Source organism: Dermacentor variabilis, unplaced genomic scaffold (genome assembly GCF_050947875.1).
Source record: "Dermacentor variabilis isolate Ectoservices unplaced genomic scaffold, ASM5094787v1 scaffold_18, whole genome shotgun sequence".
In the NCBI taxonomy this organism is placed as follows: Eukaryota; Metazoa; Arthropoda; class Arachnida; order Ixodida; family Ixodidae; genus Dermacentor; species Dermacentor variabilis.
Window position 1 is genome coordinate 8898454 of NW_027460346.1, and position 12502 is coordinate 8910955.

A 12502-nucleotide genomic window follows, 5' to 3' on the forward strand; every position below is an offset into this window, starting at 1 on the left:
ACGCTTTATATATATATATATATATATATAGTATATATATATATATATATATATATATATATATATATATATATATATATATATAAAGCTTCTTTATAACTCCATTATTCATCTCCTTGCATGGAGCTCAAGCGCTATGTAGAATATAACGTCCCTGTGAAAAAAAAAGAAAAAATTACAGAAAAATCAATTACATTTAACAAGTCCTGCTTGGTATGATATGCATGTTACGTTATTCAGGGAAGGATTGGAAGGTTTCTACACGTTACACACTATAGCTCTCGATTCGAAACTACCTACATTTTCAGTTGATATGGCTCAGAATTTTTCCTCTAGTTAAACAGAAAACACTGTGAGGCTGATTACTCTTTAACATGTTGCATCTAGCAAAAAACAAATCACTGCACACGTTAAATGCCAACGCAGCACCACAATGCGCGGCTGAAGCCGGCGCAAGCGTTCCACTGCGCTTCCGTAGCAGACGACGCAGACACAGCTGGCAGACAACGTCGCCAGACGCTGTTGCCAGACACACAATACGACCTCACAGACAGCGTCAAACACGCATTGGTGCGCGACTCGGAACATTGGATTTCGGAGATTACTGCTATGTTGTGACAAAAGCGACGTGTAAACATTATTATTTTTAGTTTTAAACCTACTTTTCAATCAAACTGCTAGATTGGTTGCGCGTGCAAGCAGAGCGATCGTGTTTACCGTAGGGAGACGCGTAGTCAACGCTGCTATCGTTATCGCCACTGCCAACAGTGAGACGCAAAGAAAAGAGGTTTTTGCATACAGTCTCGTCTCCCTATTCACTCACGTTTCTAGATTTGTTTGTGTGATTGCCGGTTACTGGCTACATTACAGTGCGCGTAGCGACGGTACCCAAGGCGTCACATTTAATGACCTGCGATGGTCGAGTTCACCCACGACGTCGAATCGGAACTGATTGCTCTTGTCGAGGAACGGCCATGCCTGTGGAACTCTAAAGACATACATTATCACAACAGGCATGTCAAGGAGATGGCGATGCGAGAAATCACCGAACAATTAGGAGCCGGGTTCACAGGTGAGGACACGCGGCTTCGGTAGCGAAGTGAGGTTTTTAGGCGTTGATCAGCGCAAGAATGCAAGCGCGGAGCGGCGCACGACAGTGCAGTGGCGGCATCTGTTGACAGTTACGAGAGTTTCTGCTGTAGCGGCCTAGAACGCGGAATCCAAATTGGGTTCGGGACACTGTGTAAGTCTGTGTTCCAAACGCAAGGTGCGGGTGTTTGATGGACTCCCGTCGCGTTGTTGGTATCACATCTGCTTTCCAACAGCCGCCAGATTTACGTGAGTCTCTCGATCTGAAACCTGCGAAATGTTTCGCTTACTCGTTCTTTAACAAGAAACAAGAAAAATCGGACCCCTTGCAACGCATTAAAGAAAAGAGAGAAGAAAATTTATCGCAAGTTGATCGCTACAGACTGAACTTTATTTCCCGTAAGTTTCACGCACTGCGTGAGAGGAAATTCAGCATATTTCTGATGTTAGATTCTTTAGCAGTACGTCTAAAAAAATGCAGTATCATACTTATCGCAGTGATTTACAAGCCATGAACGCTACAGGAACACTTTTCTACAAGAACGTTGAGAAGTCCTGTGAGAGCTTGTGATTAAGCACCCTTGATCCTGTAATGGATGTCCAACCAAGAGCATGCTGTGTCCAAAAGTAACATTTTTACTATGCTTCTGTGCTGTTAGTTAAATTAATCTGTGTAGGTATAGTGTTCACATATATTGCGCGCACATATGCTGGATTCATAGTACTGGGAAAGTGTTTTGAATACAGCAGAAAATACATTTATTTCATCGTAAGCAGAAGAATAACCTAGGCCCCACTGTTGCCACAGGTCAAGTGAAAAGCACTAATGAATTAAGCGGAAAAGATGGCAGCGCCCGCTTGCGAAGCATTAAAGCCTAACTGCAATGAAATTTCACTTCAGCTTAATAGGTTACAAGGGAGTATACCAAGTGTTTCTTTTTTATGTGGAACACATTAGAAACAGCTGTCATATCTAGGCCCCTGCCGTTTTTGTTTTTGCGAATAGGCAGCATGAGAAGGCAAATTTAGCAGCAAGAAAAATTTCTCTGGTAATTTGTCTGTTTAACTAAATATGCTAATTAACTTTTTAATCACCAACATTTGGGTGCATGTTGTAATTGTGTAACTGAAGTCGAGGAGTAGTGAAGTTTAGCAGAGATCCTAAGAGCAGCACTTTTGTGGCAGAAATCTGCTAAAATATGCCTCGTCATTCTATTTAGGCAGTCCCAAACATTAAAATGCATGCTTTTAGGGAACTGTTAAGGGGAACACCGTTGTATCTTGTAGCACCATCTTAAAGTTGCATATCTCAAGAGATGCTACTCATAGGATTTCTGCTAATGAGACATAATTTTACTAACCGGCTTCTATTTCACATTTACAACATATACCCTAAAGTTAGTAATTTAAATGTTAATTAGCATGTTTAGTTAATGAAATTATAATTGAAATGTTTCTTGCTGTTAGTGTCTGCCTAGCATATCAGCAGAAAATGGCAGTGGCCTAGATACGATTTTTCCTTTTTAATGGCTCAGCATAAAAAGAAACACCTGGTGTACAGCCTAAGTAACCTTGGCAGTGCCACAGAGATAGTAATCACACATTTTTTTCAATTAACAGTCTTAATAATGCCTTAGCAGACAACATTACCAATTAACCATTAACAATTACCTGATGGTAATTGGACATGACCCAGATGCCAGAACCACGCATGCATGCTGTCCCACCTTGGCAGGTGCATGTTCTTGATGTTTTGGGCTTCATTTCCGGTGAGTGGTAATGTTGGAATTTTGATTATGATATGAAAAATGTGGATATTTATAATGCATCCACTATAATGCATCCACTCATACTTCAAATGTAAAATTTTGTACAGTGGCTGTTTCATATGTACACCATCCAAAATTAGTCTTTTTTTGTAATCTAAAATTTTGTTGCAGCTGCCCTATAACCTATGTTGGTTCCACACTAGTTAAATACAAAACAGGTCAGTCTCACATTGACCTGAGGTGCAGTGAGCCAGAAAAGACAAAAGCAACAAGTGGACACTAGGGGCCAACTTCCAACTTGAGTTCCTGCACAGCGCCCGATGACATTGTGGGTTTTGACAGTGTCTGCTTCTATTAAGGCTTCTTACTTGCCTAGATAAAGATGACATTGTGTTTCAAAGGAAGCACAGGCTAAATCTAGAAACATTGGGGAGCTTTTCTGGCATATGAAGAAAAAAAGACAGTCAGTGAGGTAAAGTGATGTGGTTTGTGTGCTCAATTGAAGAAATAAAAGTGCGGCCTTCATTTGTTTTCTGTGAATCATCAGCCTTTGTCTTTCAAAGAAGTCCAAATAGAGCTTTAAATGCATGCTTCATCAGCCAAAACTTTATTTAGGGCTTCTCTTTAGTGTCCCTTTAAATGTGGATTCACAGAGCACTCAATAGCCAGTTTAATCCACAGAACGAGCATAGCAGCATCGTGGAGCAGGCTTAGCAGCACCAAATCAAACTTTGCACGAGGACACTGCAGTCCTGTGCACTGTGGATGTTGTGCTTGGTCTGCTAACTGAAGCAGCCATATGAGGTATGTTCCAGTTTGTTCCAGTAATCAGAGGTGTCTAACTTGACATCTAAAGATACGGCTTCATGCGAGTCTGTATTTAGAACATAATCATTTGCCCGGGTGGTCCAAATTTCAATGCCAAGGTAAGTTGAAAAGTTTTGTAATTGTCTTGAAAAAAAAAGAACTCTATTGAAATTTTAAGTCACTCTGCTTCTCACATTTTGTATGAGGCAATGTGAATATGTGTCATTACAATCTGCTGATAACACGGAGTTCTCCAGCTTGATGACATATGCACATTGTTTTCCCAACCCTGCGTGTTCCCAAGGTGGGGCTTCTCTCCCAAACTGTTAGTGCTCACGCTTAAGGTTTGATGCCCTAGCCAGGCCTACAGTTGTTCAACAAAATGGTAAGTCTGGTTAATAGCACTTGCCTGACTACACTCAACCACCCAGCTCCCCTGTTGTGTCACTAATCTGTGTCATCTCCTGGCTAGTTAGCAAAGTAGCCTGCAGTATTGCAGACTTCTATGCTACCTCCTTGAAGCTGTCTTTGCTATTTACATCGCGATTGGAATGGGACTTATAATGACGGCTGTATGGCAAAGATGGCAAAGTATCTGTCCGCGCCGAGATTAGAACATACCCATGGTTTTCATCATCTCAGTCCACTTTAATGAGACTCTTATGGAAGCACTAAATCAGTGTAGCCTAGTTTAGTGTCGCAACTCTCTGCATTTGCTCAGCCTAGAAAGGTCACTTCTTAATGAGGCACATTGAAGGTCAAGCATATCTTTTTTGAATGTCATGTTCAAACCACAGTCCCACTGCCATCCATTTTAGTGTTACAGCCTAGCTGGTTTTTAACCAGCGCAGCTGGCTTTCTATGAATAATGCCAGCTGCTGATTGAACCAGCAGCATGAGCTTGCTGGTTTTCAAGTGGTTGCTAGATAAGTGAGTGAAAAGCTGTGTCATGAAGACGGCAGTGGGACACACTTGAGTCATTGAAGCTTACGAGCACTGAATTACTGATAAAATTTGTTTTTCATCTTCAGTTTTAGTGCATGTTTGAAATGGCTTTCATGTCTCACTTCAGTTTACTGCTAAGCCAATTTTAAAAAATTTATTACATTTTTCTAGTTTTACTTTTCAATGAATCTTTGCAAGTATAGTGTGAAGATTGTTTTCGCTTGATGGTATTCCTTTCTTATAATTCACTGTTATGACCAGGCGATTCTAGTGATTATGAAGACTGAGTGCTGCATGGGATACTTGCAAAAGTGTGTTAAGGAACGTATATGTGCATTAGCATAGCTAGAGAGTTCGGGTCAAACCCCCACCCTTGTGAAGTTTTCTGGGGGCACCCACTCCCCGCCCCCTTTTCTACGGAACAAAAAGTCATAGGAAGCAAGCTCAAAACAGTGACGTGGATGAAAGGGAAAGTTTGAATGTGACAGCATGTTGAAGGCTAGAGGCAGTCTGAAGGGGGGGGGGAGGAGATCATTGAGTCAATTCCCTGGACAAAAAAAAAAAAAAGTATTCTTAGTCATATCAAGAACAAATAGGCGAAAGATGCAGCTTATGTGCTTGGCTACTTATTGTTGTCAGCTCATGTCTGAAAGTGACTATATTTGTGGTTAGTGGAAGAAAGAAGGAGAAATTTGCTAGTCACACTAGTGATGGCTGTTACCTGAACATTGGCCAGCAAGGGGGTGGTGCAATGAAGAGGGAACAGAATAGGAGAAAGCATGAAATGAATGGCAAAAAAAAAGTAAAGAAGGCTATTTCTAATAATTACAGTATCTACAATTGTGAGTATTAAAGAAATTTAATCGGACATTTCGTCTCTTGTGCAGAGGACACACCGGCTTGTGAACATAAATAGTGCGAGCAGACAAGATAGCCCATTTCAGGAAGTGCAAGCCAACGGCCCATTGTACCTTAAGGTTTAAAAAATTTTGGGGGGCCTCAGCTTTGCTCCCAGCTGGTGTCAAGGCGTTTTCGAAGTAAACACCGGTTCATCTGCGTCACAGCTCCCCCAGGTGCATATGTCTTCGACAGGCACATAGCATTATGGGAGAGGAGCGAGAGAACAACTTTATTGAAGGGAAATTGTCAAGGATGCAAAAATCTGTCTGAAGCAACCACACTTATTTTTTTTTGAAGAATGATGACCTTGTCATTCTCTGAAAGACAACCAGCCCTTGTTTTGTGCCTGTAGTCGGTTGCGTGTTTAAAGTGCACCACTGATGAGATCCTCCATAGATAAGAGATGTGCAGCCTGACCTTGCTACTTCCAAGGATATTTGAGGTGTGGGCAGAGAGGCAAAGAAAAAAATTTTGTAAGCTGTAGAGCTCTCCTTCCCTGAATACAATGTTTAGGACTGCTATTGTCGGGGGCCAAAATTTAGTGCACTCGACTGATAGATGGCCCCACCCCCCATTTACATATTTGCTGGCCTTATCACGGAACTCTGACATTGCTAAATGGGCACAAGGAGTGCACTGCTTTCGGCGAGAAAACTTAAAGGAAGGTGTTGCCCAGCACCTGCAGTAGGCAGAACATTGTGGCCGCTCCCAAGGCACGCCACTCCCTCATTCCGGATTGTGTTAATCATAACTATTGAGAGGTGCATCAAGGCTAAAAAGTGCATAGACAGAGAAAGAGCGGACAAGCAGGTGCTAAAAACTTGTTGTTATTGCCCCCTACCAGGCCGTCGTGTTGTCGAAGGGCTTCTCATTTCTTGTACTTGACCAAATCATCGACTATGCTGCATGGAAAAAAAGCATTCTGAAAATATGACTTGCCTGTCTAGGAAATGCAGAATAAGCGTCCCCCTCCCCCTTTTCTTTCCCTTGTCTCTGACTTTCATTACGTGTATAAATTTGAGGAGAGCTTGCTGTTGGGCTAGTTGGTATACATTGTGCAGGATGACAACAGCGCAAAAAATGGGAAAAGAGAGAAATGCAGACAGAACGCTGATTTGTGTGATGCAAAATATATCAAGGACGGGGGTACAGGGCAGGGAAGCTAAGGAACAGCCATAGCAACCAGGTGGGAAGGGAGGTAGAGGAATGGCCACGACATCCACACAGTGGCGCTGCCTTGAAAAAGTAAACAGAAGTATAGGAATTTGAGGGGCCGTTGCACCGTTCACAATTGCAATGACTTGACATGTTGAGGGTGACAGTGGCTGATGGAAAAGAGTTATAAAGAGGGGAGTGCATTGAAGGATATGAGTCAGGGGGAGGGGGGGAAGGGTGGAGTAGGGAATGACAAACATAAATGGCACCAAGAATGAAGGTGGTGAATAATTAGGGACAAACGCAGAGCATCTTGTCACTGCCTGATCCCTCGACACTAGACGGCCGTAGCCAGCTGCCTAGCTGCGGTTAACCTACCTAGTCGAAACTGTTGGGAGCCGATCCTAACAAAACATTTCTGCAGTCTTCAGAGCAGGCGAGTGTCAGGAGATGAGAACACTCTCAAATCTCTCGGAACTGTCATCCCTTATTTTACTGCGAACTACGGATGCCATAAAAGAACATAGAAAGCATCGATGCTTCAGACTGTCTGACTCATAGATTCCAGAGTGTGTCCAAATAATTATATGTTCCGCTTGATAAGGACCCCAATACCATGATTGCAAGTTGCCTCTAAATATCTCTTCAAACAAGTCACGCAGCAGGTGACCGGCAGTGAGTGAAACTTGCCTCATATAATACTAGTGAAGTTATGGCACAAAGCATTGTTCCTGTGTTTTAAATATAAACGAATATAGCACGGGCACTAGACAGGAAGTGTACTTCAATAATGGGTGACTTGCAGAATAGTGTGCACCCTCTTTCATACGTAGCCCTGGCCAAACCACTCCCTACAAGATCTGGTTAGAAAATTATGCTCATCACCTGCTCTTACCGGGGTTGCAACAGATCTCTTCTGGCTCTTGGCCTTGCTTTACAGCCCATTTTCTTCTGCTTACTTTTCCTGCGTCAAGCAATAAGTGAACGAAATGCCAGTCCTTTTTCCTTTCCGTTCATTAAAAACGAATAGACAATGAATTTTTATAGACCATCTGTGAAAATATAAGCTTGCTGTCTTGCCCGGTTGTTCCGCGTTTGCTAACCAAAGACTCTCCTTTACAGACTCTATTCCTCCCTCTAAGTGCGGTCCCTTAAGGGAAGGAGTGCGAGCTTAGAGACTTTCCTATAATTTCTGTGAAATTTCTTGTCCTTATGGTACCCTAATCCACACCTAGCTGCCAGGAGGTAATATGTTGTTGCTATTCAAGAACCTTTGTTATTGCCAAAACCTAGAATATTGAGTAGAGAGTTTGGAGTGGTAAAGGCAAAGCTATTGGCAACAATACACTGTTCTGCTAGTCTGTAGGTTAGAATATTGCAGTTGGAAAGTTCCTCTCTCGTGGTTGCGCTGAATACCTGGTGTTTCTGCAAAGACTTTAAGAAGCCAACAAACAATGACACCAAGGATAACATTGGGAAATTACTTGCATTTACTAGTTGAATTAAAGAAAGGATAAATGAATGAAAATCGAAATGGATGAAAAAACGACTTGCCGCAGGTGGGGAACGATCCCATGCCTTTGCATTACGTATGCGATGCTCTACCAATTGAGCTATCGTGGTGCCGCTTTCCCATCCACTTTCTTGGGTATTTATGTTTTACGACAAGAACTAACCCTGGGAGTGTTAGCCAGCGCCACCACTCACAAACCTTAACGGCAGATGTGGAACATCCTTTCTGCTTGAACATCCTTTCTGCATCCCTCAGTTAACCCTTGGTTAATTCAGTTAACTCACTCTTTGGTTAACCCACTTTCTTCTTGTTTATTACATAATGAGGCTAATATAATATGGATGAGATCATTGAAGTGGCTGAGGAGTTCTATAGAGATTTATACAGTACCAGTGGCACCCACGACGATAATGGAAGGGAGAATAATCTAGAGGAATTTGAAATCCCACAAGTAACGCCGGAAGAAGTAAGGAAAGCCTTGGGAGCTATGCAAAGGGGAAGGCAGCTGGGGAGGATCAGGTAACAGCAGATTTGTTGAAGGATGGTGGGCACATTGTTCTAGAAAAACTGGCCACCCTGTATACGCAATGCCTCATGACTTCGAGCGTACCGGAATCTTGGAAAAACGCTAACATAATCCTAATCCATAAGAAAGGGGACGCCAAAGACTTGAAAAATTATAGACCGATCAGCTTACTGTCCGTTGCTTACAAAGTATTTACTAAGGTAATTGCATATAGAATCAGGAACACCTTAGACTTCCATCAACCAAAGGACCAGGCAGGATTCCGTAAAGGCTACTCAACAATAGACCATATTCACACTATCAGGTGATAGAGGAATGTGCGGAATATAACCAACCCTTATATATAGCTTTCATTGATTACGAGAAAGCGTTTGATTCAGTTGAAACCTCAGCAGTTATGGAGGCATTATGGAATCGGGGTGTAGACGAGCCGTATGTAAAAATGCTGAAAGATATCTATACCGGCTCCACAGCCACCGTAGTCCTCCATAAAGAAAGCAACAAAATCCTCATAAAGAAAGGCGTCAGGCAGGGAGATACGATCTCTCCAATGCTATTCACAGCGTGTTTACAGGAGGTATTCAGAGACCTGGATTGGGAAGGATTGGGGATAAGAGTTAATGAAGAATACCTTAGTAACTTGCGATTCGCTGATGATATTGCCTTGCTTAGTAACTCAGGGGACCAACTGCAATGCATGCTCACTGACCTGGAGAGGCAAAGCCAAAGGGTGGGTCTAAAAATTAATCTGCAGAAAACTAAAGTAATGTTTAACAGTCTTTGAAGAGAACAGCAGTTTACGATAGGTAGCGAGGCACTGGAAGTGGTAAGAGAATACATCTACTTGGGACAGGTAGTGACTGCGGATGCGGATCATGAGACTGAAATAATCAGAAGGATAAGAAGGACTGGGGTGCGTTTGGCAGGCATTCTCAGATCACGAACAGCAGGTTGCCATTATCCCTCAAGAGAAAAGTGTATAACAGCTGCGTCTTACCAGTACTCACGTACGGGGCAGAAACCTGAAAGCTCTCGAAAAGGGTTCTACTTAAATTGACGACGACGCAACGAGCTATGGAAAGAAGAATGATGGGTGTAACGTAACGGTAAGGGATAAGAAAAGAGCAGATTGGGTGAGGGAACAAAGGCAAGGTAATGACATCTTAGTTTAAATCAAGAAAAAGAAATGGGGTATGGGCAGGACATGTAATGAGGAGGAAAGATAACTGATGGTCATTAAGGGTTACGGACTGGATTCCAAGGGAAGGGAAGTGTAGCAGAGGGCAGCAGAAAGTTAGGTGGGCGAATGAGATTAAGAAGTTTGCAGGGATGACATGGCCACAATTAGTACATGACCGGGGTAGTTGGAGAAGTATCGGAGAGGCCTTTGCCCTGCAGTGGGCGTAACCAGGCTGATGATGATGATGATGCTCTCGAATCCGGCAACATTGACGCCTTCAGGTAGCATGTGTGGGTTTATTGACCAGTTGCATTCACCCAAAAAGATCACGTACTCGTGATGCCTGCGGTAGAAAGGATGTTCCACATCCGCCGCCAAGGTTTGTGAGTGGTGCTGCTGGCCAACACTCCCAGGGTTAGTTCTTGTAGTAAAACATAAATATTCAAGAAAGTGAATGGGAAAACGGCAATACGGTAGCTCGATTGGTAGAGCATCGCACGCGTAATGTGAAGACATGGGATTGTGCCCCACCTGCGGCAAGTTGTTTTTTCATCCACTTTCATTTTTATTAATTTATCATTATTAATATTATTATTAATATATAATTATTCAATTAATAAATGCAAGTAATATCCCCTATGTTGTCCTTGGAGTCATTGTTTGTTGGCTTCTTATGATATGATTAATAAAAATCTGGCCCCTCGGTTAACCCACTTTCTTCTCATTGCGAAGACTTTAAGCAATTTTTAAAAATCACCTGTGACATATAGCGCTATTGTAGTCCTTGTGCTGGTCCGCTTGAATGCATAGATGTTACTTGCACAATAAATCGAGATGCGAATTTACTAATAAAGTAAATTAACTTTTTTAAATAATTACCTTACAGCACACATTGCAATTTACAAATTGTAACTAGTGAGACTGCAAGGCATATCCACTTGAAAAGAATTCTTTGGATCACACCATTTTCAGGATATGCTGCATCAAACTTGCAGGGAAAATGCGCAGTCATTCCACTTACTTTTTTTAACAAAATGCTGTTTGATGCATTGAAGCACAAACGTGGCTGGACTGCCACTTGTATTTCTTTACAAAGTTTGGGAAATAATATCTAGAAACTGATGTCATCCTGTGAACTTGTTCCAAGTGGATCCACCTTGCATCGAGTTGTAAACAAAATGTTATGGTCTTTATTATTTTTTAAGTGTTATTTTTAAACATAGCATAAGGACAATAGCATAATTTGATGCGAAGTTTTGTCAGAAATTCAGCAAAATGTTGCTTTGGCAGCATAAAAACATGCATCCTCATTGTTGAAAGGCCCCGAAGCACTTTTTGAATGTAGTAACAAAACAATGCAGATCTGTCATAGAGGCAGCTGTGAACATGTGAGCCAAATATAACTGCACTGCTTAAGGCAGAAAATTTACAATCACTTTTCAAACACAGCGAAAATTTGCTTGCGCTTGCTTCTCCAATGTCCTCATGCAGCGTCATCGAAAGCAGCTGAACCTACCAATGCTACTGGCTAATTTTGTGATCGCAAGAGCATTCTGAGAAATGCATAATTGCTAACTTTTATTTAAATAAATTAAAAATGTACATCTCTGCGATGTCGAAAAGGCACAAAATAATTTCATCTTTACACTGCGCATAGCTGCATCTGCTACGTGGGGGGCCTCCAAGATGGCAGCGGCATGCTGCATAGCATAGTCTACCGGGGCCCCACGAAGTGCCGCAATGAGTCCTTTCACCACCACAATGCTCTATTTTAGTCAGAGCTCTGCCCTCTTGGCTTTGCTGTGTAGCTTTCAGTGCGCTAGCAGAGACAGGGAGGGACAGAAAGCTGGGTATTGGTGCAATAATGCCACATATAGTTGAAGGAATAAAAAAATTTTTGAGACGTGAGATTTGTGAAATTACATCCTTTAAAAGGGCCTGAACCACTTTTTATCGAAGGGGAGAAAGACATTTGAAGTGAAGATAGGCTATTTCAGAACCACTTTGCCACAAAAAGTACTTCAATGCGTTCAGCATAGGTGGAGTTATCTGCAATCAAACACGGCGTCAGCTGTGCTCCCCTTCCTCCTCCAATGCCTTGCACTGCAAAGGCTACGGTGGAGACATCACCGTGGCGTGCAGTTCAAATTTCCGACTTGGTGCGTATGCCGCACTAAACGTAAGCCAAACGCGGCTGTCCTCAGAGAGCCGCAGTGCGCTTAGCCACTGGACTCATGGCGGCCGCGGTGTAGCCGAGTGCGGCGACCAATAGCAGCCACGTATTGCAGTGTGCTTTATGATGAAATGAAGCGCACAGAAGAGTGTGAGGATCATGGGGTTTTTGAAACGAGAGCGTTTGAGAAAAAGGTGACTTCGCACACCGCTTGCGATCTCCACGGACCGCGTGCGACAGCAGAACTTGGCAGAGATGTTCACAACAGCATATGCTACCCGCGGACTATGTTATTTCACCAAGCCAGAGGGGTGGTTCAGGGCCCCTTTAATTTGGCCATTCTATCATTACTTAGGAAAGTGTTTCAGGACCCCTGTAAAGCATGCTTTTCTGAGCGGTACATACTACAAGTTTTTGTCTTTGTGTGGTATACAACCCAACTTCC

The 12502-nt window shown here is 42.6% G+C and overlaps 1 protein-coding gene across 2 annotated transcripts in view; it reads left to right on the forward strand.

Annotated features, from left to right (window-relative positions):
* The first annotated feature begins 735 nt into the window (after positions 1-735).
* Positions 736-12502, forward strand: part of LOC142568373 (uncharacterized) — a 38232-nt gene continuing 26465 nt past the window's right edge. Inside the window, exon 1 of one of the 2 annotated variants that reach the window (XM_075678372.1) lies at positions 736-1072. In XM_075678372.1, coding sequence (XP_075534487.1) covers positions 916-1072 — 157 coding nt within the window. In that variant the 5' untranslated portion in view covers positions 736-915. Of the gene's footprint in view, positions 1073-1233; positions 1339-12502 lie in introns of those variants that run through there. The other variant, XM_075678373.1, reaches the window with a different exon arrangement.